Below are 27,110 nucleotides of genomic sequence, written 5' to 3'. Positions count from 1 at the left end.
CTTAAATCCTCAAATAAACATGACTATGACAAGTGTCATGCTCTTAAAATTCTATCTAAACCTTAGGTTATAGTGAATAATATTTCTATGACCAGCAATATTCATCAAACCTTATGTTATAATTAATATTTCTAAACTATAGGTTAAACTTATAAAAATAATAACTATTTCTATGAGTGTCCAACTAAGTTCCGACTTGTACCAATATCCACAAAATCTAAAATACTACAAGCTACTACTATACTACTACTACTATCTAGCTAGCTAAGTAAAATTCTAAGATGCTACAATTCTCCCCTACTTAAAAGAATTTCGTCCCCAAAATTTACTTACCAAACAATTCCGGATACCGTGCTAGGATGTCTTCCTCCAACTCCCATGTTGCCTCGTGTTCTGAACTATTACTCCATAGGACCTTGACTATCAGAATACTCTTAGACCGTAGTTCCTTCATCCCTCTATCCAGGATGCTAATCGGTCGATCCTCGTACACTACAAGAAAAAATGCTTTTAATAACACTGAAATGTGTTATCAAAACAAACGATAACACTTTCTGATGTGTTAAGACCGACTATGTTATCGTAGGTCAGGGTACTTTACATAACACTTTATCAGTGTTATACAGATGTGTTATTGTATTGTCAACGATAACACAATTTCTGTGTTATTTTAATATATAGATAAGTGTCGAATTACGTTATTTATAGTCGATTATATAACACTTTTTTTGTGTTATACTACACTTTAGTATAACACATTTTTTGTGTTATACTGTACTTTAGTATAACACATTTTTTGTGTTATACTAAACTTTAGTATAACACATTATTTGTGTTATACTACACTTTAGTATAACACGTGTGTTATATTAGCTTTGAGGAACATAATCTTTTTTTACTTACACAAAACTAGGAAAACAAATATGAAAGTTGAAGCCAAATAAGGTAACATAAATAGATTTTTATTAATTACTCAAATGTAATTACAATATTTAGTCTACTAGTCTAGGCTTAAGAAATCATATTACAACATAATTTATGCCCAATTCAGATTCCTTTATCACTAAATACAAAATAAGAAATGTATACAAAAATTAGTGAAATACATTCTTCCATTCTTTGCATCAATATCTCGATGGCTTTGCAGTTTCTTTGAAAGTGTTATGCTTCAAAAACAAGTCAGTAAATGCCACCCTCAAGTTCTTAACCTCTCTATCTAATTCATTTGGTGTCCTTTGCCTGCAAGATCCTAGAAAATGGAGTAGGATCCACCAAAAACTGAGATAAGTCTACAGATCAGTGCTTGAAGTATCATACAAAAATAAAATTGTAAAACCCACATAGCTCTTACCATTTTCTGAAAGTTTTTTCAAGACTACAGTATGTATTCCATCTTTTAGATACCACAAATTGTCAACAGCAGCAACTAAATTACTTGTAACTAAACTATACTAAATTTCTATGACTAGAATGATAGTAAATGTAGAAGCAAATATTATATCCTTATGTTAATAAAACAGATCTAATGATCCACAGTACAAAAACCAATTGTTATCTTAAAAAATAAAAACCAATTGTTATCCACAACTTAAAATACAACAAAAAAAATTTAGTCTCATAAGAAAAAGCATTCGCTGCCCAAAATAGAGGCAGAGATTAGCTAACTTCTGTATATTTCAAAGCATCTATTCAAACCAATCACGTCACAAGGCATATGGAATAAACACCACAAGGCAAAACCAGAAAACTGCATGATCTCAAATAAAGATGTATAAACGCGATAGGCGATCCTAACAGACGAACAAGAGAAGAAGCTCACCATCTCAAAGCCATCTTAATAGGTGTTGTGAGACAAGACGTAAACACATCTGCAAGAAATTCAGCACTTTGTGGAAGAGTCTCATGTGCTTCACAAGCTCGAAGTATAATGCAATCCCTTGTGGATCTAGAGGAGCTAGAAGCAACCCAATCATGAAGCTGCCAAACCATCAAATCAAGTCACTATATTTACAAATATATTTATATATAAATATCTGAATTACAGATAATGAATTCATGTCACGTAGCACCTTAATTATCAATACATATATCAATTCATTATATGTTTTGAGTTAAAGCTTTACCTCAATAAAAGCATTCACAATATTCCCCCAGCCGCAGAGCAATCAAAAACATATATGGAGGGTGTCTTCAACCAAGAATCAAGGTCACTGATTGGCAAAGGGATATACTGTGTATAACTCTGCAGTACCAATAACATTGGTGAGAAACCAAGCAAGACTCTAGTGATTGACCTTAAATTAAAGAGTCATAAAAGAGTTTCAAAGAAATAGAAGACCTTATTGAAAACCCAAATTTCACCACTAATGTTTCAAATGCTAATTAAATAGAAATTTACAAAGGAACAATGCTGCATAAATATCCAGTTTTGACATTAGACTCCAAATATCATTAAGTCAAATTTATATAAGAGGATTAGTTAAAGTCAAAGCTTTAAAACCTTAATTAACAATCAGAATACCTTCAAGACAGACTGCTTATTAGCTTTCTGAATGTGAATATTGGCAAGGAGAAGAGTTAGATGTTCCCTTTGGTTGGCAACATTGCCTTCCTGGTTAGAAAACACATTATGAAAATTCAGAGAAGCATCAAAATATGAGCAATGCAGAAGAAAGAGCACATAGTCCAACCATGGAAAACAGAAATCAGAAGTACTTGGCAAAAATGGCTTGAATGGACAAGTAAAGTCATATCTCAACCTTTTTCTAGAGATTGTCTAGTCAGAAGCTATCTCCTTTAACATCTATTTTTTTAAGAAAAAAAACCTCAAAGCCATAGATAGTTTTCCAAACCATGAAATAGTCTTAGGAAGGGTACAATAATCAAATTTAGAGCACCATAACACTAGCTGCGGAAATTATTGTTAACTGGACATTTTTTGCCTTTGAAAAAGAGAGTAATGAAAAAATATTATTTTGTCAGTTAGGGACAAGTAAAGACAACCATCTAATAGCAACAATGAAATAACAAAAGAACCATATTTTGCTCTCAGAGCTGCAATATGAGTTTTGCTCAATACACCAGAGCATACATTTAGTTCAAATATTGTTAGATATTAGATGTTTCATGACAGCCATATATGTGATAATCAGGAAAATCCCACTTTGAACTTTGTCACAGTTGTCTCAAACAAAATGAAGAAAAATTTATATAAGTTTCATGCAAGTCAATACCTGAAATCAAGAATTTCAACATCTAGGAGTAATTATACACAATTATGTTAAGAAAAGAGATGCTTACCGCCCATGTAAAAAGAAGGCTGACTTTTGCCCTTTCCTTTCCTGTGTTCACCAACTGAAAACAGACAAAGTCTACTAAGTAACTTTCTAACAACAATATCAAATTCGTAAATTTATAATTAAAATATCATATTCTAGATCATGCTGAAATATTCACATACTTATTTAAGTTACACTTGTATAGAATTTAAAAATTAATAACAAAATCAATTCACACAGGAGAAAATACAAGGAATGATATTCAGCATATAATCACACCGAACAACATACATGAGCAGGGGAATTAATTTCAATAATAAAGAAGGGCAGGAAGAAGCATCGTCTTTTTAAAAACTGTAATCAAAGGACTCATTTAAAAATATACCCAAGTAGTAACCTGATACTCGTTTCTCTACTTATGCTTGACATAAACAACTCAGCAGAAATTTTAAGCAACTTACTGATTGTTCAACATGGATCCAATTGTTCAACATGGATCCAATTGTTCAACATGGATCCAATTGCTTGTCTCAACAATTAAGGGATAATAATACAAGAGATTGCAACTATAAAAATGTTTTAACTAAACATCGGCCTCAACATCATAGTCAAATGGTAAGATCTTTAAATGCCTCGAGCTTACCGTTTGATGCAAGAGATTCTGTAGTTTGTCCAACTACCGAATGGTTTCCATTTTCTGAGTTGTTACTTTGGTTGTACACACAGTTGGGCATGGCAAAGCTAAGTTTGCCCTCAAAGTATGTGGAGTAAGGAGAGTACTTGGCACATTGCTCCTTCCATCCTACAAAAAAAAAAAAAAAACATAACATTATGCCTCTTAAATGCCTGTATCAGGTCAAGAACAGGAACAACAAAAGTAGTTCACAATAGAATGTTGGAATCGGAGAACAAAAAATGAAAATGAATAGTATTTACGTGTAGCAGAGATTGTTGGTGAGAACTTGCAAGGCATCGGCAGGGAAATTGTTCTCATCAAACAAGACATGGTAGTGAGTAGGCCGACTGGTTCCCTGCAAGAGTATATATTACAAGACATAACTTTCATTAAAACTCTATATTAATTAACAAAGACATTAAACATGACCAAAGCAAAAAAATTGAACCTGAATTCCAGCATGACTGTTAAGGTAGAAGTCAAACTCAGTTGGGTGGCAGATTTGGGTTTCAACAACAGTGCCTATATGTAACTGCAATTATACTAATTTTACTAGTTTATTCTAACCTTTTCATAGCCATTAAATTAGACACATTAGAGAACAGTTTATTCTAATTTTACCACTTTCTATACCGCATTAAATTAGACACATCAGATTTAGCTTAGTTTGAGAGCATTCTACTCTCTACCAACAAGAAACCCAAGGCCATTGACTTTTGGAAGCATTTGATCAGCTACAACAATAATTTGGGCAACAATTAACCAAATGAGCAGAGAATTTACTTTTTGTAAGAAACAGAAAATTGTTGGAAAGAGAGACAATATGCAAAGCTGCAATTTATATAAACAGAAGCAAAACAAACTCACCACAAGGTGATATCAAAATGGATCGATCCAACGTCCCAGTTAAAATGGCACGCATCAAGTCTATTTCCTTCACACTAGATACTTTGAGTTTATTGAAGCAATCAAATTTGTAGGGTGACCCTCCAGGGATGACACAAACAACATAATTGTTCTCTTCATGCTTCGATTCCTGAAAAAATTCATTCAAAATGTTTCAGATACTTCTAAAAGATGGGATAAGTTTGAACAATGCGAAGCATACAACCCTACTTTCTAGAAAGCAGACCCCAAATAAAAGAATTCCCACAAGTTTTTATTTATTTTAATAAAAATAGGATAAAAATACTTTTAAAAAAAATCAACAACAATAATTACCATATGAAGCAAAATAGGCTGCCTTAAAAGAGAGATCCATACTTGACTGCTTGAACTAAACCCTTCAATGGAAAGAATCTTTGCTCCAGTTAGTTCTAAGAGGGATCGCAACTGATTCCGGTATTTATACTGTATTTGTAAGCAAGAGCAAACCAAGCAATTGAAATTATATTGTAGTGATTGTGTAGTTTACACAAGAATATACATCTTGAAGCTTTTAATCACATCCAGCCCTAAAATTTAAAAATTATTATGATTGTAGTTGACCCTCCTGCCTGTATGATTTGAGTGGATTGTTGTAATAGGCATACTCAACTATCAACACAAAAGTTATAATGTATGCACATTATATATATAGTATTCTTAGAGATTAAAGGGAGGGCCAAAAGTTTACACTGTTTATCGAGTCCAACACAAACGTGTATCCTTCCATACAGTTTTCACTAGTTCCCTGGTCTACAAGTTTGACTGATACACCTTTCGCTGAGAGAGTTGGAGTATGGCTGATAAAGACCCGAAGTGATACTTTGATTAGAGTGATCATTGCAAATCTACACAGAATAGTCAATATCTATAATAAAAACTTACTTGCTGCAGTTAGGGATTTCATTGCAAATCTTTTCTTCTGCAACTCTCTACAGAAAAATCAATACAAATATAAGAAAAAGTTAAATAAACTATAGTAACATTTTTTAATGTACTTATAAATTTATGTAATCAAATAACATTTCAAACTGAATATAAAACAATATTTGTTTACCTCAACCCAGCTAATCTGAACACAAGCTTTCTTTGCCACAATAGCATCTAGTAACTCTTCTCTAAGAGGAGTCAGCTCATCAACAAGTACATGGGTGCACTTTTGATGGAAATTGTAAGTAATAGCAGCACCTAGGATCAAAGCAGAAGATACCAAGTAACTCTCACTTTATGTGCTAATGCCAAGCAGTAGATGGAATCAAATGGGGTATCAAGAAATATTATGTAATGTTTTTAATCACGTGTAAAAAATCAATAAAATTACTTAAAGACAGGATCCGTACTGACTTTGGATGAAGTCTGGTGGCCAAAATAGAATGCGTAAAACTAGACTAACCTGATTAGTTTAATTGTAATGATAAAAATAGAATACAAAAAGTTAAGATGATAAGGTACCATCTTAATGCTTACAACCAAGTACTCCAATAGCTAATTAAATCAGAAAAACACAAGTCTTTAATAATTTAAGACTAAAACATCCAACGAACCACCCATTTATCTGTAATTCATTCTTGCCCTTTTTTTCTAGGTGATTTTCCATCCCTTCTTTTTGTGCGTATGAATTATAATTGTCAAGAAATATACTATTGAAAAACTCAATTCAAATGCCAACCAAATTCAGGTTTAACACAAAGTACATTCCAAGCTAGCTCAAATCTATTGATTATATTAATATAACCTAAGCAAGTGCATAATACCTAGTTATTGAAACTAAGTCTTTTTTTTACTTCATTTTCTATATAAAAATCTTGTACTATAGATGTCATCCTCACGAGAATAACTGCTATGGGCTAATAGGTATAAATATTTATATATTGTGGACAAAACCTATGGCTGGCTACCTTATATTATTATATAGCATTTGCATTGTCACCTATTTCCAATGACAAGGCACAAATGAGAAGGAAACCACTTCAGAAACAACAAAACTAGACAGTAAAAGTGGTAAAAAAAAAAAGGACTCGAAAGTCACAAATTTCCAAAAAAAAGAGTCACTAGTATTAGAAAAAAGCTGGCTGGCTAAACAGGATTAATGCAGCTTAATCAAATCAAGTCATTTTTTTATATTAAAAGAGCACTAAAGGAAAGGATGATAATGATCATGAAATGAAGTTGGCATCTTTTCTAATACAATGATAATAATAGTCTAAGTAGAATGATTATAATAATTTGATTTCTATAGCAATCCAATAAAGAGAAACAACAAACTAAGTGGTTCATACCAGTAACTGTTGTAGGGCAGCAGGACAATCTGAGAGATATGTCACTGCAAGAGTCAAAAGAACAGGAACTGAATCCTCTCCTGGGATCATCATATCTATAATGTTATCAGCTATTAGATCATCTGTTAATTGACAACTTGTGTCATTTAGAAGAACATCTATTACATCTCTTGGAGCCTCTTTGGTGATCATCCCACTACTACTTTTCCTGGCTTCTAAAATTTTCTATACTTGCTTCACCATTTTTTTCTTTGCCTGAACAGAGAAGAGGAAAAATATTTTGTACCAACATAATTAGTAATCATGAAATAAGGCAAGATGTGAGTAGTAATAGATTAATAATAACTAACTTACCTGTAATGATCTGTGAAGCCTAGTTCTAGGAATGTTTATTGGTAATGACATGAGGCTTGCAATGAATTCTTGAAATTGTTTTCTTAGAGACTCCATTTCCTCACCAGGATCCAAATTAATCAATGCCTTAACTAGTACTTGAAATGCAATCTGAGAGAGAGACCAAAAGGGGGTTTAGTCTTATATGTGTTATTAACTTTTAAAAAGTACCATTAAACATAATAATTGTGAATCTGTTTTGACAGACAATTATTCAAACAAACTTATTCTGAACCCCATAACAACTGGTTCACCTTTTCTATTTAGCATATCATTTTCAAACCTAAGTAGAAGCCAGAGATGGGGTATTTCAAAAATCAATAATTATTACTTTCACTGTTTCACAGACAGATTCTTATCCCCCCAAACAAATACATATTTATGAATATAAATAAATCACCCCCTAAAAATATTTTAACCACACACAAGAGCTGTTATAATTTGACCCTGAATAATGAGAGAAAGAAGTTCAAGTTAAACCAAAGAGCTGCAAGTACCAACAGAATAAAGGACCCTTAACCCACTAATCATTAAGATCTATTTCGTAATAATGATTGAACAATTAATAAATAAACTAAATGGAACAAGCAATTTCCCTGCCCTTCATTTTCTTAGACTCTTAGTATCAATATTCTGCAATGCATAGACCTCTACCAGCAATAGCTTTTCTCCGGCTCTAATGTTACATGTTGTCGAATTAATATTATTAGCATAGCAAAGGGTGAAAATTAACAGATTATTGAAAGTGACAAAGAGAATAACCAGGTTAACAAGACATATATCATATATCAAATTACCTCTCTCCCTTTCTTCTAAACATTTATTTTAATAAAGATAAATCTATTTAATATATACATATATCAAATTACCTCTCTCCCTTTCTTCTCGACCCTTTCTCTACAAATTAAAATAAGACTACATTTATAAAAGGCTAAGGTATTTCAGAAAAGAGACAAAAAAAACTGAAAAAAAAATTAAAATGTGTTTGATAAGTCGGTCATCATTCTCAACGCATTCAAGCATCAAACAAAAACTCTGGAAATTGTCATATTTTAAGTTCATATATGGGAATATGACATTATAAAAAAGGAAACCTCATCAAAATTCTGCCAGGAAAAGATGCTTTCATAATACTATGTGGTAATTCATTTCAAGAGGGAAACTATAATATTTTATGAACATAAGAAAGGTCCAGCCTAATTCATTGCAAGTATAAAACAATAGAAAACAGGGGATAGGATACAGCAAAAAACACAAAATAACAAAGAAACCCAACAATAGCAACAAACAAGATTTCTAATGGAAATTCTCAAATAGATATAGGTTTTCAGTTTAATGCAAATGCAACATGATGGAAGATGATTTACCTTATTTAGAGAAACAGACGAAAAGGACATGCCGATAAAAAATCCAAAGACAACTCCCATGATAGTACAAATAACAACTCTTGCACCATCACTTGATCTTTTAAACATTCCACTGATACAAAAAGAGGGAAAATAATTTATCTAAAATGATATGAATGAACACGACACAATAGACTAGGAAGCTATAATGGTTTCTGCCTTTGAAGGAACAAGCCCAATAACACAAAGTATAAAACTGACTCATACCTGCGGTGTGATTTTGCCATATTTGCCTGGCTTTAAAAATCACAAGAGCCTCCACCACCAAAAAAAATCACAAGATGCTATTTCCGTATGAGCATCATTTTCATTGGTTATAACTAGCCATTAGTTTTCTCTACCCAGAAAATTGAAAAGTACCTAAACCAACTTATTGAAAAGTAATTCAAGGAACAAATCTCAAATTCAAATTCAAACTTTTTAAGCAAATAACATTGTACAGAATCCCAACACAGTAATATGATTTAAAGAAGAAGAAAATCAGATCTAAACATTTATTTTAATAAAGATAAATCTATTTAATATATACATATATCAAATTACCTCTCTCCCTTTCTTCTCGACCCTTTCTCTACAAATTAACCAACCCTCAAACTTCAACCTAGCTCTAAGCTTCAAACCCAGCCCTGTTTCCAGCCTCGCATCATCGACCACACCACATCCCCATCGCCAGCCATGCGTTGGTTAGCATGTCGAGCCTCCGCATCGCCAAGTCCCCAGAAGCCTTCGTCAGTACACCTGCATGAGAAAGGGGTATGTGAGAGCAAGGAAGAAAGAGACGAGAGTTGTGAGAGAGTGCGACTGAGGGAATTTTTTCATCTAATTACTTACCTGGCTTACCACCGAAGAGAAGAACAAATTTGTAAAGCCCAACGATTGGAAATCGAAGGTTGACAAAGGGATAGAGAAAGACGAGAGAGAGAGGGTGAGGAGTTTGGAGACCGTACGACCAAGCCGAAGAAATGGGTCTCTTCTTTGTGTCGATATGTTGAAGGAAATGGGCAGAAATGTTGAAGGAAAGCTCAAAAATTTGTGTGTTGTATCGATATGTTGAAGGAAATGGGCAGAAATGGGTGTCTCAGGTCTCAAAAATGGGGAAGAGAAGGAGATGAGTGTCTCGGGATTCTCAGTCTCAGAAATGAAAAAAAAAATTCTAAGTGGCGGGATGTGCAATATATTACCGCCATTTTTACATAAAAAGTTGCCCAATATAATACTCTACCATAATACTTTTCTATTAGTATTATATTTATGTGTTATGGAAATGGGTATTTGGTGTAGTGGTAACTCAAGTCTTTCTGGAGAGCTATTGCATTGTACTTGAGGACGTGAGATGGGTTTGACACATATCTACGCAACATCGAGATGTGAAATACATTGTGACTATCTGCTAGAGCTGGCAGTATGGCTAATCTATATGCAATTGTTCCCACCTTGTCCAATATCTCAAAAGGACCTATAAACTGGGGACTAAGTTTTCCTTTCTTCCCAAACCGCTTCACTCCTTTCATAGGAGATATCCTTAAAAAGACTTGGTCTCCAACTTTGAATTCCACATCACGTTGCTTGGCATCCGCATAACTCTTCTGTCGACTTTGAGCAGCAAGCATACGCTTTCTAATCAGTGCCACTGCATCCTGAGCCTCTCTAACAGCTTCGGGTCCAAGAAGTTGTCTTTCTCCTACCTCATCCCAATGTAACGGTGATCGACACTTCCTTCCATAAAGTAACTCATAGGGTGTCATACCGATAGTTGAATGGTAGCTATTATTGTAAGAGAATTCTATAAGTGGCAAATACTTGCTCCACAATCCTACGAAGTCTAGTACACAAGCGCGTAACATATCTTCTAAAATCTGTATGGTACGCTCGGACTGACCGTCGGTTTGAGGATGAAATGTCATACTAAAGCTTAACTTGGTACCCATGGCTTGTTGCAAGCTTCCCCAAAATCTTGATGTAAACACCGATCCTCTATCAGAAACTATGGTCTTAGGGATTCCATACAGTCGTACTATCTCTTGAACATAAATGTCTGCGTACTGGTCTGCAGTGTGCGTAGTCTTAATAGGCAGGAAGTGAGTTGACTTGGTTAGTCTATCTACCACTTCCCAAGTCGAGTCGTGCTGCTTATATGTTCATGGTAATCCTGTCATGAATTCCATGGCTATATCTTCCCACTTCCATTCTGAATACTAAGCGGTTACAATAAGCCTGCAGGTCGCTGATGCTCCGCTTTCACTTGCTGGCATACTAGGCATTTGGACACATATTCTGCTACGTCTTTCTTCATTCCCGGCCACCAGTTAAGGTCGTGAGTCATCTTGGTCGACCCCGGGTGAACTGAGTATGGGGTAGTGTGTGCCTCTTCTAAAATCTTCATCTTAATTCCATTGTCATTCGGCACGCATACGCGTCCCTTATATCTCAAGAACCCCTATCCTGATATAGAGAAATCTGTGACCTTGCCTTCTTTGACTGTAGCCATATGTGTTACTAATGTGTCATCATGCCCTTATCCAATCTCTATACCTTCTAATAGACTTGACTAGATGGACAAGTTAGCTAGTAGACCAATGACTAGTTCTATTCCGGCATTGATCAGCTCTTATTGTAGCGACTTTTCTATTCCGGATAACGCTGCTAGATTTCCATAACTCTTCCGGCTTAGCGCATCTGCAACTACATTTGCCTCACTACAAGAAAAAGACCCTACAACGACAACATCTACAGCGACGACTACAAAGTCGTCGTTGTATGTTGTCGAAAACCACGATAAATAATTTTGTTTAATTTATTGATATTGTTAGGCTACAGCGACGACATGTCGTCGCTGTAGGGTCGTCAACAAGACATGATCTGGCCCTACAAGTTCCTGATACCCTACAACGACGACATGTCGTCGCTGTAGGGTATTAGGAATTTGGAGGGAACTTACTATACAGCGATGACATGTCGTCGTTGTAGGGTACTCATAAGAAAAAATAGGGAAATATCTTTGTATATAGCGACAACACATCGTCGCTGTAGGATGCTTAGGAAACTCAACCGCCCAGAGGTGGTTGCCTTTTTTGCACACCCTATAGCGATAACATGTCATCGATGTAGAGTCCAATATAATCAACTGATCAGTTATTTTGAACTCTACAACGACGACATGTCGTCGCAATAGTGTCCAAAAATAAAACGTGGGAATGTGAACCGCCAAAAAATTTAAGTCAAATTTCACTTCCTACAGCGATGACATGTCGTCGCTGTAGGGTCTACCCATTTGAGTGAAACAGTACGTTCAACCTTGGCGACGACATTGTATTCCCTATAGCGACGACATGTCATTACTATAGGTCCCAACGATATAACCCCCCCCCCCCCCCCAAGCAGAACCTTTCTTCCTCATTTCTGGTTAGTTTTTCTCAAAACAGAGACATTTCTCTCTGTTTTCCTCCGCCTCCCAACGCCGCCCAAGGTGTTCCGACGCCATTTTTGGCCCTCCATTGTTAAGGTTAGTTCATTTATACCCAATAATGTAGTTATTTGTTTTAAATTTAGTTTTTTATGATTATTTGTGTGTATTTTGTATGTTATTGTAATGGGTTTGTTAAATTTTTTATTTCTTTTTTGTTTTCAGATTGTATTGGAGCATCCCGAGCCTTTGCCCAATTCATTAATATCATCCCGAGCCTTTGGGTATGTTACACCCAGATTTCGAGCCTTGAGAATTGTGATCTCGAAAGCTGGATTCATCAGGTGTGAGCTCGCAATATCTAGAATACGTGTTCGCAACCTAGGCGCCGAGTCTTCATAGTTGGTGGCAACCTCGAAGATGGGTGACCTCGAAGTCCTTGCAAGCTCGAAAGAATCAACATCGGAAGACATCCATTTTTAGGTGACCTCGGATCAAGAGGTCCGAGCCTGACACGAGTGTGAGCTCAAAACAATGTGGTCTCGGGGAAAATAATGTAACTCGTAAGTTACTCAGAGACCTAGACAGGCATGATGCTGATGATGCTGATTGCTGATTTCGAACAGCTTAGTGAGCCACTTGAAGAGACGCAGTCTACATTTATTATTGTAACTTCCCTATAATAAAAGGATATTTATTATTCAGTTATACGCCCCCTGGTATTTAGGGGACGTTTCCTTGTATATAGGAGTTACAGACTTTAAAGCCATTAAATTTATTAATATACAGGATAACTTCCCTGAACGTGTGGGATAATATTCTGAGACTTCCTCTATAAATAGAGCAGTCATGTACCTTTGTAAAGGACCAAAATTTGGTGATCTTGAGAGAAACTCTGGAGAATTCATCCTTGAAGAATTTCCAGAAATTTCATAAGTTTTAATAACAAAGACTCATGGACTAGGTAGAGTTAACTACTGAACCACGTAAAAAACTCTCCTTGTTTTATTGCATTTTTCTGGCCATAATTCTTTACTGTTTACGTGCTCTACATTTTAAGTTGACGAAAAATGGCGTCAACAGTTTGGTGCTTTCATTGAGAGCCTTAAGCAATGCGATCCTTTAATAGTTATGGTCGCAAACGATCAAAACATTCATGAAGAAAACTATCCAAGACGCCTTGGGATGCAGCCAATGGTAAACCCGGATACTGAAGAGAGAAGCGAGTCCTCCAATTCTCGGGGACCTCCAGCACCTCCAAGGGATGAGGATATGTACTACAATCCTGAATGGTACGTTCCCATTGTGGAACTTGAAAATCGACAGCTGAAAAACACAATTGGTTGAAGCTAATAAGCGGAATGAGGAGTTGTCTAGGTTAGCCGCAGAGGCTCAGGCGGCTCAGCCCCCACCTCCGCGTGAAAACCAAGCCCCTCCTCCGAGGGACGTGCATGTACCTCCCCGCAGGCCTCGTGGACGTCCTCGAAAAAATGTTGCCACGAGGAGGCCAGAGCAACCTCCGACACCGGCGGAGCAATCCGCTCCCTCGAGACCCCGAAGAAGTACCCGAGCTAGGGCTCCGGTTAATTCAACTGCGGAGGTACCAGCGGGAACTGGGAATAACCGAGCCCCTATAGAGGCTCGGACTCAAATCCCTGGTAACACGCAGAATGCAACCAACCCGTCTCGGGCGAACTCCGGACCGTCTAGGCCTCAAAATGGGTGGCAGCCACCATCACCTATATGTTTCCCACCATCGCCTATAAGATACCCTTCACCGCCTCAAAGGAATGCTCAACCAGTTCAAGATGATGAGGAAAGACGTGCGGAAAGTAGGTAAGGGAACAGAGAAGCCTTCAGGGAGCGGAGAGGCGCCCAATCAACAAGAAGTCAAGCGTCCCGGTCTCGCACTGCTGAGATGAGGTAGCATGAAAGAGATCCATCTTGAAATAATCATGCAACAAGTCTTACCAGTGACGATTCAGGAGATACTAGGTCAGTCAGTATGCATGATCGAGGTCGAAAGAATACTGGGAACCACAGGAATCGCTCCGACCTGCGGGATCACTTGAATCAGAATCGGGGTAATATTAACCCGTCAAACCCGGACCTAAGGGATCACCTAAATGGGCGTAAAGATCCCCTGCGGAGGCGCGAGCCTGGAATTGTGATCAACGACAGCCAATTTCAGGCAAGACCCCTCGCGGACCCGGTTCAGGAAAGAATTGATCAGTTGGAAAAGGCCTTCAGACTTTTGCAGAATGAGCAAGGTCGGGGTCGGCATGAGGATTCTGACGAGGAGCTTGAATTGTTCGCTCCCCATATTTCCAATACTCCATTTCCTCAAGGATTTTGAATCCCTCACGTCCCAACTTTTGAGGGAAAGTCCGACCCATACAACCATCTGAGTACATTCAACACCATAATGAGAGCTAGTAACGTGGGGTACGAACTCAGATGCATGTTATTTCCAGCATCACTTACGGGACCAGCCAAAAGCTGGTTTGAGAAATATAAAAGACATTCAATCACTTCTTGGGATCAGCTATCAAATGACTTCAAGAAGCAGTTCAGAGCCATGATGGGGGTTAGACCTGAGGCATCAATTCTGACTAACGTTCGGCAGCAGCTAGGAGAGACGTTGAAAAGTTACCTTACAAGGTTTAACTTGGAGGTTGCCCGAGCTCGAAATGTGGATGACAGCGGTCATCTAATGGCTGTCCAGGCTGGAGTAATGCCAGGAAGTGCTCTCTGGGATGATATGCAGAGAAAACCGGTGAGGTCCCTAACCGAGTTTAATAAACGAGCTCAGAGGTTTGTCAATGTAGAGGAGGCGAGGTCGACGCTGAATATGACCTCCCAGCCCATAACTACAACGATAAACGTAAACTCTGCCTCAACCTCGATGGACCCACCAGCCTCAAAGCCTACTGCGGAAAACCCTTCCCAGAGAAAGAAGAACGAAGGGAGTAACCCCGAGGCCAAAGGGGGAAAGATATTTCTCCGTGTACAAAGTGTACACCGAGATCAACGAGTCTCGGGAGAACATATACCTGGCTAATGAAAACCAGGTCCCCTTCAGGCGTCCAGACCCCATGAGAAATCAGATGTCCAAGAAGGACTCTAGAAAATATTGTCGATTTCACAGAGACACTGGGCACACTACTACTGAGTGCCGACAGTTGAAAGACGAGATCGAAGGATTGATCTCGAGAGGCTATTTCAGACAATATGTCAAAAACCAGAATACTAATTAGGCGTCTACAAGCCAGAGGGCAGCTGCGCCACAACCTGCACAAAACAACAATTCCCGAGCCAGGGAAGAAGATAGGCCCCCTCCAATTGATGGAGAAGACGTGATAACCATCTCGGGAGGGCCTCATCTCGCAGGTATGGGCAGGAATGCCCAAAAATGATATGTGAACGAGCTAAAGACTGGGGACGGGTCTCCTTACGAACTTGAACCTAGAGCTCCAAAAAACCAAAAGATTGAGTCTCAACCAACAACATTTACTGAGGATGACGCGTCCCATGTTCAGTTTCCTCACCATGACCCACTAGTCATCACTCTCCAGCTTGCGAATAAGAGAGTTCACCGAGTTCTTATAGACAATGGGAGCTCAGTGAAGATTCTCTATAAGGCCACCTTAGAGAAAATGGGACTCACTCTTCGCGACCTGAAAGCATGTGCGACAACATTGTACGGTTTTTCAGGAGAAGGGACCACTTGCATGGCGTCCATCGAACTCCCTGTAACCTTGGGAGACTACCCAGTCTCAACAACCAAGATGATGGAGTTCGTAGTAGTAGATCTACCTTCGGCCTACAATGTGCTGCTCGGAAGACCCGCCCTAGTAGGGCTGGGGCAGTCTCGTCTGTAAGGCATCTGGCCGTTAAGTTCCCAACTCCTAGTGGCATCGGGACGTTGAAGGGAGACCAGTTGGCTGGAAGGGAATGTTATAGCATTTCCTTGAGAGGAAAGAAACAGACGAGCACACAGGCACTCGTCATTATTCAAAATAAAGATGGGACGATCTTGGAGATAGATGAAGAAATCGACCCGAGGGTGGAGGAGAAAGCTGACCTCAAACCATTAGAAGAGCTCGAAGAGTCAGATCCTTCCAAAATGGTAAAAGTCGGGAAACATCTCCAGGAAGAAACCAAATAGAAATTAATTTGCTTCTTGAAGGAAAACCAGGATGTCTTCGCGTGGTCACATTCGGACATGGTAGGAATAAGTCCGAACATAGTGAGCCACGCGCTAAATATCGACAAAAGCTTCCCACCGAAGCAACAAAAGTGAAGACAACTGGACGACGATAGAAAAAAGGCACTGAAAGAGGATGTCGACAGGTTAAAAGAAAACTGATTCATTAGGGATGCTTTTTACCTTGACTGGGTAGCCAATCCGGTACTGGTCCCAAAGCCTAATGGGACGTGGCGAACCTGCATTGACTAATCGGACCTCAACAAGGCTTGTCCAAAGGACTGCTTCCCCTTACCGAGGATTGACTAGCTCGTGGATGCCACGGCAGGGCATGGACTGATGTCGTTCATGGATGCCTATTCTGGATATAACCAGATTGCCATGCATGCCCCTGACCAGGAACATACAAGCTTTATAACAGACAAAGGACTATATTGTTATAACGTCATGCCATTCGGGCTCAAAAATGCTGGGGCCACATACCAGTGGCTCGTGAACATGATGTTTTCGGAGAAAATAAGGAACAACATGGAGGTTTATGTTGATGACATGTTAGTCAAGTCTCAACTTAATGATAACCATGTTGATGATCTCGAAGAATGCTTTGCAGTGCTCTGAAAGTATAACATGAAGCTTAACCCTCAGAAATTCTCCTTTGGGGTATCATCCGGAAAATTCCTGGGTTTCATTGCAAACGCTCGTGGAATAGAAGCTAACCCAGAAAAGATCCAAGCCCTGATCGACATGCCCTCACCTTGAAGACACAAAGATGTCCAAAGTTTGACCGGCAGGATGGCGGCACTAAGTAGGTTTATCTCGATATCTACAGACCGTTGTCTTCCGTTTTTCAACCTATTGAGGGGAAGCAAGAAATTTGAATGGACGGAAGAGTGCGAGCTGGCCTTCCAGGAGCTTAAAAAGAACCTCGCAGAACCCCCCATCTTATCAAAACCTATTACGAGAGAAGTGCTATACTTATATCTTGCCACTACCGAGCACGCAATAAGTGTAGTGCTCATGCGAGAGGAAGAGAAGGTGCAGAGGCCCGTATATTACATCAGTAAAAGATTACTGGGGGCAGAGTTGAGGTACCCCTTGATGGAAAAGCTAGCTCTCAGCTTAATTCATTCATCTCGAAAACTTCGACCCTACTTTCAGGCGCACCCCATCCATGTATTAACTGATCAACCACTAAGACAAGTCTTGTCTAAGCCAGAAGCTTCAAGTCGACTTCTTAAATGGGCGGTTGAACTCGGGCAATTCGAGATCACCTACCACCCAAGGACGACCATTAGGGCACAGGCCTTGGCAGACTTTATAGTGGAATGTACTGGCATGACCAACGATGAAGTTATAACCCCGGCCCACGAGCTGTGGAAATTTACGACGATGGGTCATCTAATGAAAATGGATCGGGGGCAGGGGTCATTTTGATCACTCCCGCAAGAAGCAGATTTCATTCTGCCTTAAGATTCGACTTCAACGCATCAAATAACGATGCCGAATACGAGGCTTTACTGGCGGGACTTCGTATAGCCAAGGAGCTCAAAGCTAAAGCAATACATTGCTACAGCGACTCCCAGCTAGTGGTTAACCAAATTTTGGGAGAATACCAAGCTCGTGGCACGAAAATGGCAGCTTACTTAGAAAAGGAAAAGTCAGAGTTGGAACATTTCGAGTTTTATGCGATCGAACAGGTTCCCCGAGAGCAAAACTTGAATGCAGATGCCTTAGCTCGGCTCGCTACTTCCACTGAGAGTGATGAGCTAAATGTTGTGCCAATTGAACATCTCTCGGCACCTTGTATTAACGAGCTAGAGCAGGCAGACGTATGTATGATTGATTCTAAGCCTACTTGGATGACTCCGATAGTCGTATATCTCGAGACTGGCGTCCTTCCAAAAGATCAGAACCAGGCTCGAAAATTGATATATCAAGTCCCCCGTTATACCATTTTGGATGGAAGGTTGTATAGAAGGGGATATTCCATGCCATTACTTTGGTGTGTGACTCCACCCGAAGCCAAGAAAATCATTGAAGAAATTCACGAAGGGTTCTGTGGAGACCATACTGGGGGGCACAGCCTATCCAAGAAAATCATACGCCAAGGTTATTTCTGGCCTACCATCAAGTCGGATTCTTTCGAATACGTGAAGAAGTGTGATAAGTGCCAACGATTTGCCACGATTCTTAGAGCTCCACCATTTGAGCTAGCCATGATGACTTCCCCATGGCCATTTGCGGTATGGGGAATCGACCTCATAGGTTCTCTCCCAACTGGCAAGGGCGGAGTGAAATATGCTGTAGTTGTCGTAGAATACTTCACGAAGTGGACAGAAGCTGAACTGTTAGCGACAATAACTTCTAAAAAAGTCCTTAACTTTGTGGTAAAGAACATTGTATGCCAATATGGGATGCCGAGGAAAATTGTATCCGATAACGGAACCCAGTTCGATAGCGACTTCTCACCAACTTTTGCGAAAAAAGTGGAATAATAAAGAGTTTTTCGTCAGTAGCTCATCCCCAGGCGAATGGCCAGGTCGAAGCTTTAAACAAAACTCTCAAGAGTTTGTTGTAGAAAAATTTGGAGGAAGCAAAGAGACGATGGCCCGAAGAATTGCCCCAAGTCCTATGGGGATATAGGACTACAGCCCGAACATCAACAAGACATACCCCGTTCTCTCTGGCGTACGGTTGCGAGGGTATGTTGTCAGTTGAGGTCGAAATTCCTACAATCCAAACCCACGCTTATGACCAAGACTCGAACCACGCTCAGCTCGAAGAAACCTTGGACCTGATCGAAGAAAGAAGAAACGAAGCTCAGCTAAGAAACATTGCGTGCTAAGGCGTGTATTTTTGGCAATGCGAGATCCAGCAGCTGGCGTGCTCGGGCCAAATTGGGAAGGACCCTACCAGATAGAGTCAGTCATCCGACCCGGTGTCTACAAGTTAGCAAGATTGGATGGGAGCCTAACACCGCAAGCATGGAATGACGAACACCTAAGACCTTACTATCAATAGTGTAGGAAGGATGTTGCCTGTAACCATTCTTGTTTATATGTACTATTTTGCTTACTTTTGGATTTTATCAAATAAAAATTTATTTCGTCTAATATGGTTTATTTTTGCAATCTCTCTTAATCTAATAACCTATGGTCACATTCATAGGATATTAAGGGGGCATCATTGGTACCACCAGCTTGAAAAATAAAGTTACATATACAAAAACATACAAGTGTTTGGATATAACCAAATGCGTGAGCTAAGATAATTTGCATATAACCAAATTATCAAAAACATACAAGTGTTTGGATATAACCAAATGCGTGAGCTAAGATAATTTGGATATAACCGAATTATCAAAAACATACAAGTGTTTGGATATAACCAAATACGCGAGCTAAGATAATTTGGATATAACCGAATTATCAAAAACATACATGTGTTTGGATGTAACCAAATGCACGAGCTTAGACAGTTTGGCGTAACCAAATTATCAAAAGATAAAAATGTTTGGATGTAACCAAATATGCGAACTAGATTAAAAATATAAGTGTATGGATTACAAACCAAACACGACCTTAACAGGTTTGGAGCAAACCAGCTAAAACTAATCGATGATAAGTTGGAACATAAACTAATCGATGATAAGTTGGAGATCGAGGCTGGAGTATCTTATAAAACAAATAGTTTCAAACTCATAACCTCGGAAAGATAACCTAGGACGAGAAAAAGTGACTAAAAAATAAGATATAACTAAACTGTTTGCATTACACACCATACAAGTACTTTCAGGTTCATGGTTAAAGTAATATCTGACCTTGACGAATAACGAGATCGGAAGCGGATAATTCGAGCAAACTGTGCACGAATGCATTGAACCTCGAGCTTAAATCCAAACTATGTTTGTGCAAATAAACAAACATACGCGATGCTTTAATATAAAATGTGCAAAATATTTCAAATCAAGAAATGTAAAGCATATAGAAAAAGAAATTGTATCAGCCCTACGGGCATAAATTAAAACAATTACAAAAATAAAGGGACACAGCCCCGAGGTGAGATTAAGAAGGAGCAGTCTCCTTAGCCTTCTCAGCACCAGCAGCACTAGACTCTCCAGGACGAATAACATGACTATCCTTCTGAGTAGCCTCCTGAGCAGCCTCCCAAGCAGCCTCCTCCACCTCAAGTCAAGCATTCCACTTATCTACGAGCTTTGCCTCAAGAGGACCTAGGAAGCTGGTATCGAGGTCGTCATTGTTGGCCCATATTCTGTACATAGCTAGATCAACTGCCTGGTCCTTCTTCTCTTTGTACTCGGCAAGGAGGCGAGCATTTTCACCCTCGATTATATCAAAAGTGGCGGCCTTGTCTTCTTCGAGCTTTTTATTAGCCTCCTTGAACTGAGCATTCTCCTTCTCAAGATCCGCGAGCCTAGCGTTCTACTTCTCAAGCTCGGATGTCTTGGCCTTAAGCTCCTCGGCTCCTGCCTCAAACTTTTCCTTTGTTTCCTTTAGTTCATCACTCAGTTTGAGCTGAAGATCCTTCGCCTCCTGAGCATAGGATTTGCTTGAATGGATCTCGTTATTCAAATTATAGTTGAGCTGAGCAGAGACAGTAAGAGCCTGGCATACAAAGAAATCAACATTAGCATACAGACCGTCTATAAATATAGCTAGTAGCGAGAAAAGAAAAGTTACCACGGCGGTGAGCTCGACACTCTTCTCGTAGAGTGTGTTGCAGTCTCGGGTGTTGTTCAAAAATTGCCAGTGAGCAACATCAATACTGCTAAAGCTCTGACCCACTCGGGATAAGATGTCCAAGCCCAGTGTAGCCCCATGGGACCCAGCATCATTGTCGACTACATACTCCTCAACGTGAGTAGAAACCGACAACTTGTGGGTTAGGGAAGCAGAGGGTTTTCTAGGAGGTGGACCGAGTGTCGGGTGGACCAGGATGGGAGGTTAGGGCTCGACCATAGTGGATGCCCCAACCTGTGGAGTCGGCCCCACAGCGGAGCTCGTGGCAGGCGGAGCTGGTGGAGGAGATGTCTTTTCGGTCCTCTTAAGGACCTTGGCAGGCCGGTCAATCTTTCGCGACCCCCTGGGGCGCTTACTCCTTTTGGCTCCGCCACTCTCGAGAATATTGTCAAGATGGGAGTCCATCTCACCTACACAGTCACACCACAATATGAGTTATCAAAAAAGAAAAAATATATAAAGTAACTCAGCATCAAGCAAATATACAAAGTGATGAAAAGGCGAGTGGAGAGAAACCTAACTGGAACTTTCCTTCGAGCTTGAGCTCGGAGACCATGAAATTCCCCCATCTTCAGAAGAGGCGGGGGGAGTACCTTCCCTATAGGTGGACGTCAACCTCAAAAGGTCCCTATAGTTGTCGGTCCCATATTGGATGGCTATTCCATCCCATACCTCGTTCAGGCTATACATAGTGTCGTATTTCCCGAGCCAGCTATCGAACCTATGAACCTGTTCATCTACCCAAGTCCATACATAAAAATGGTCCCTATCATCCTCGCACAATACTAACCTATTGGGTTTGTGTTTTAATAGGGTGGGGGACCACATTTTCGAGCTTAGGATGACTGTACCTTGATCATCCGAGCCCGAGCTCGAGGCTTCATCGTTGGCCTCGTTCCCTGATTATAGGCTCCTTCGGCGAACTGGAGGCGGGGGCCTCACCTCTCTCCGTGGGGGGAGGATGCCTATTGGCAAAGGCACGAGCTCCCAGCGGTCATATTTTTTGTTGGACCAATCCGAGGTAGACTGGCCATCTCCCAAGAGCCCGCAAGCTCGAAGCTTACCTTCATGCAAAAGGTATGAGAGAGATCTCCTGCCATAAGGGAGTTGGAGCAGAGCCTCTCTATGCTCCTTCATCTCGTCAGAAGGAGTGGGATGATGATAGTTGGCTGGAAAATAAAATACATTTCAACTAAGTACGAGCCTATAGACAAAAGTCCGAGCACAGAGACAAAGAAGGTTGGGGTACTTACGAATCCGTCTGAATGAATAGTATCGGGACGGAGCTAGGCCATCTGTCCAGAAGAAGGCCTTCTCAAAGTCAAGAGGATGGTTGGGAAGATCCTTAAACATCTTTTTCTCCTTGGGATAGCTCGAAAGGTAATAGAAGTCGTCTCCTCCCCGAGCTCGGGAGGGATTGCTTTTCAAACAGAAAAGATACAGGATCTCTTCTGGCGGCGGTCCTTCCCACTTCAGCTCGTGGTATATTGACCTCAGGGCAGACAGAACCCTGTAAGAAATAGTGTTGAGCTGGAATGGAGCCAACCCAACAAAGTTCGTTAAGTCCTTGAAGAAAGACTTCAGAGGCAGTATTGCTCCTGCCTTCATATGCTCCTGGCTCCAAGCCGCATATCTCAGCTTGTTGTCAGGGTTTCCATCTCCTGGAGCGCGGCAGCTTTGCTCGTGGGAGCTAGGGGCTCAACACCTTAGCGAGCCCAATAATCTTATACCATGAAAGGCCAAGATATTGTTTATCTGACCTAGCGAGGTAACCGAGCTCCAATAATGCTCGGCCTCGAAAATTTCCCTCCTCGGCTGCGAGGTGGAGGGCTCCCCCATCAATGAGAATCGAAGATCTCCCGGGTTGTACACGACTGTCACTTTTAGCCTGGGATCAAGGGGGATTGGTCTAGGCCATGAGTCAGATTCCAGATAAAGAGCCTCTCGAAGGATTTTTCTCTTCTTCTCTATGACCTCGACAATTAGACGACGATAATGAGCTCGGGTCTCTTCTTGTTCACAAGCTAGTTCGTGTTCACAAATCAGGCGCTGGTTCCAAGCAAACAACGACTCTGGGCTCGGAGTTTTTGGCGAATAAGGGATGGCAAGCAACAACCCCCACCATCTTTCCAGATTCTGTGACATCTAGCAAGAAAGAAAAAAATGGTGAGGGCCATGCAGCAAGGGTTTAAGAATAACGAGCTTGGTGAGTCAAGCTCAAAAGTGCGTGGGTACGAGATAAGTTTGATTCTGAGGACCTGATTAGCGCCATGACGTGTATTTCACGAAAAAGGAAAGGAAGTGGATTTGATTTTTGAAAATCTTGAAATATCAGGGAAAAAAGGTGGCGGTTACTCAAAAATGGTATTTTTGAGTATCGTGCATTCTTTAAAATCAAGATTTTGTACCCGATATCTTGGTGTACAAGATATGTCCTCCAAAATTTGAAAACCCAGAAAAAAAAAAAAGACCATATTTGGGTCTTCCTACATTTGAACTGGATTCAAAACCAGTTGTGGGGAACCTAAACTAATATCTATCGGTCAAAGTATCCTAGTATATCAAACTACAGAATAAACCAGCACATTCCCAGAAAATGCAAAAGCAACAAAGGCAGAAACTGGCGTAAAGAAAAAGAAGATATACATACATGTTAAGATCAGATACTTACACACTGAAAATGGTGGTTGCAGAGAAACAAATGACTGAAGAAGCAGGTATGATCTCACGGTCTCGAGCAGGCTGACGGTCCTTTGCTTCTTTGGCTGGGAAAACATGCAACAGCAAAAACCTTCTAGACTGGTATCCGGTTTTTTCTCTCCTTTTTTTTCTCTAATTAACGTAAAAGTAAGAGGAAGGAGATGACTGGAGCCTTATATATAGACTAACAGAAGTGGTAAAAGGGATTAATCCAAGCCATTGGCCAGGATCCTTAACAAATCCGACGGCCAGGGGTAAATGACAAGATGGTGCCGAAAAGGTGATAGGCGAACGATCGTGGGCAGATTTCCAAGGTACTCGAGTACCTTGAGTGAGCAATACCCAACTGACACGTGTCCATACTTGAGTATGTGTGGCAGTGCAGTTCCCGAGAAAAGTAGTTCAAAAGTTTCCTTCTCATAGGATTCGAACAAATACTTTTGAGGGGGCAAAATGTTACACCCAGATTTCGAGCCTTGAGAATTGTGATCTCGAAAGCTGGATTCGTCAGGTGTGAGCTCGCAATATCTAGAATACGTGTTCGCAACCTAGGCACCGAGTCTTCATAGTTTGTGGCGACCTCGAAGTCCTTACAAGCTCGAAAGAATCAACATCGGAAGACATCCATTTTCGGGTGACCTCGGATCAAGAGGTCCGAGCCTGACACGAGTGTGAGCTCAAAACAATGTGGTCTCGGGGAAAATAATGTAACTCGTAAGTTACTCAGAGACCTAGACAGACATGATGCTGATGAAGCTGATTGTTGATTTCGAACAGCTTAGTGAGCCACTTAAAGAGACGCAGTCTACATTTATTGTTGTAACTTCCCTATAATAAAAGGATATTTATTAGTCAGTTATACGCCCCCTGGTATTTAGGGGACGTTTCCTTGTATATAGGAGTTACAGGCTTTAAAGCCATTAAATTTATTAATATACAAGATAACTTCCCTGAACGTGCGGGATAGTATTCTGAGACTTCCTCTATAAATAGAGAAGTCATGTACCTTTGTAAAGGACCGAAATTTGGTGATCTTGAGAGAAACTCTGGAGAATTCATCCTTGAAGAATTTCCAGAAATTTCATAAGTTCTAATAACAAAGACTCGTGGACTAGGCAGAGTTAACTACTGAACCACGTAAAAAACTCTCCTTGTTTTATTGCATTTTTCTGGCCATAATTCTTTACTGTTTACGTGCTCTACATTTTAAGTTGATGAAAAACGGCGTCAACAGGGTATTGTTTGTAATCTTTTTTTTTTTTTTTTTTTGTGATTGATTATTATATTAATTGATAAATGTTTGTTAAATTTTTTATTGTTATTTTATTTTTTCAGATTGCATTAGAGTACTCTTTGGATATCATCTCTAGCTTTTTGGTATTTTTTTTCCAATTTTTAATATTTTTTGTTTTGTTTTGTGATTAGTAGTGTATTGATAAATAATGATAGTTAATTTGTATACATAAATAGTTTTTAAATTAAATTTGTATGTTTGTTAATTTTATAGTTAATTTTATATTAAGTTATAAAAATTGTTAGGTTAGATTAATTTTTTGTTTTCAATTGTATATATGTTAGGTTAAATAAAATTTGTGTTTTGAATTATATATATGTTAGGTTAGATAAATAATATGTTTATAATATCTTTTTGTTGTTATTATTTGTGAATTCAAATGATTGTATGTTTTGGGACTGATTTATATGTTTTTATGCAGATTTTAAATTTTTGGATAGGCTATGTTACAACCATTATGCTGCCGAAATTTTAGTAGATTTAGAAATATTAAACATTACAAAATAATTTTAAAGTTTGTGTGATTAAATTTTTTAATTAATTTTAAAGCAACTAATAAAAATTTATATAAAAAAATTATAAATTAGAAATTAAAAAAATAATTTTACAATTATAAAACTTTATTGTTATTTTTTAAAAAAATAAAAAAGTGAAAATTAAAATAATAATTTGATAATTATCAAAGAAATTAATAACAATCATTAATAAATTTATAATTAAATATTTGTAAATATACTGAAATTTTATAATACATTCATAAAGTTTGATAATATATATTCATAAAATTATAAAGTGGAAATTAAAAAAAATAATTTTACAATTATAAAACTTTATTGTTATTTTTGAAAAAAAAAAGTGAAAATTAAAATAATAATTTGATAATTATCAAAGAAATTAATAACAATCATTAATAAATTTATAATTAAATATGTATATATATAATGAAACTTTATAATACATTCATAAAATTTGATAATATATATTCATAAAATTATAAAGTGGAAATTAAAATAATAATTTTACAATTATAAAACTTTATTGTTATTTTTAAAAATTAAAAAGTAGAAATTAATAATAATCATTAATAGAAAGTTTATAAATTTATAGTTAAATATTTATTTATTTAATTAATTTTATACTAAATTATTAAATTTTAGAATATATATTCATAAAATTTAATAATTTATTCATAAGATTTAATAATTTACTTAAAAAAATTAGTGTTTTGGTGATAAGAAAATTATTAGCAAATAAAGCTAATTTTTTATGATTATCACATCGTGATAATTTTTTTCCACTTGAATTAGTTATGACGATTGACAAGAGTTGGATAACTAATAGACGACGTAACTCTGATGAGTTTTGGAATGGTCTTCAAGCATTTATACAAATGACCAAGAATCATGTGAATGCTTCAGGAGAAGTCAGATGCCCATGTGTTCAGTGTGTCAATATGCTAAATCAGGAACTAGATGTGGTGGAGGCTCACATACACAGATATGGGTTTCTGCAACGATACGTGAAGTGGACCTACCACGGTGAAGTTAATATGCCTCCAGTAGTGGACGACGGGGCTCCAGTGACTGATGAGATGATTGACATCATCAATGATGTTATTGGTGAAGAAGACACTAACGAAGAAGGCGTAAATGAAGGAATTTCAGATGGTGGTGGCAATAATGCGGAGAATCAATTTGATGACCTGTTTCAAGAGGTCGAAGCTGAGTTATATCCTGGTTGTACATGGTTGTCTTCCTTGAACTTCTTGGCGAAGATGATGCACATGAAGG

At 38.7% G+C, this 27,110-nt stretch overlaps 1 protein-coding gene and 1 long non-coding RNA gene across 2 annotated transcripts; both read right to left on the bottom strand.

The window, feature by feature from the left end:
- Positions 1-946: 946 nt before the first annotated feature.
- LOC133783956 (uncharacterized) lies at positions 947-2,584 on the bottom strand. Its single transcript, XR_009871046.1, has 4 exons — positions 2,522-2,584; positions 2,124-2,242; positions 1,820-1,977; positions 947-1,249 (listed from the first exon to the last, which is right to left on the bottom strand). It is a non-coding gene; the product is annotated as an uncharacterized LOC133783956 (long non-coding RNA).
- Positions 2,585-4,571: 1,987 nt separating this feature from the next.
- LOC133783955 (uncharacterized) lies at positions 4,572-5,673 on the bottom strand. The gene is made up of 4 exons (XM_062223525.1): positions 5,570-5,673; positions 5,218-5,304; positions 4,822-4,990; positions 4,572-4,688 (listed from the first exon to the last, which is right to left on the bottom strand). The coding sequence occupies exons 1-4, from the start codon at positions 5,606-5,608 to the stop codon at positions 4,633-4,635; spliced, it is 351 nt and encodes a 116-aa protein (XP_062079509.1). The 5' UTR covers positions 5,609-5,673; the 3' UTR covers positions 4,572-4,632.
- Between the last annotated feature and the right edge of the window lie 21,437 nt (positions 5,674-27,110).

Source organism: Humulus lupulus, chromosome 6 (assembly GCF_963169125.1).
Source record: "Humulus lupulus chromosome 6, drHumLupu1.1, whole genome shotgun sequence".
Classification (NCBI taxonomy): Eukaryota; Viridiplantae; Streptophyta; class Magnoliopsida; order Rosales; family Cannabaceae; genus Humulus; species Humulus lupulus.
The sequence above is the reverse complement of the archived record's forward strand: the minus strand, read 5'-3'. Positions and strand labels throughout refer to the sequence as shown.

Coding starts and splice junctions, on each gene's coding strand:
- LOC133783955 (XM_062223525.1), bottom strand. CDS start 5,608: ATGGAAGGATACACGTTTGTGTTGGACTCGATAAACAGT. Junction 5,305..5,569: donor TGTTGGACTCGATAAACAGT/GTAAACTTTTGG, acceptor TTACAAATACAG/TATAAATACCGGAATCAGTT. Junction 4,689..4,821: donor CATTTTGATATCACCTTGTG/GTGAGTTTGTTT, acceptor TTATTGTTGTAG/CTGATCAAATGCTTCCAAAA.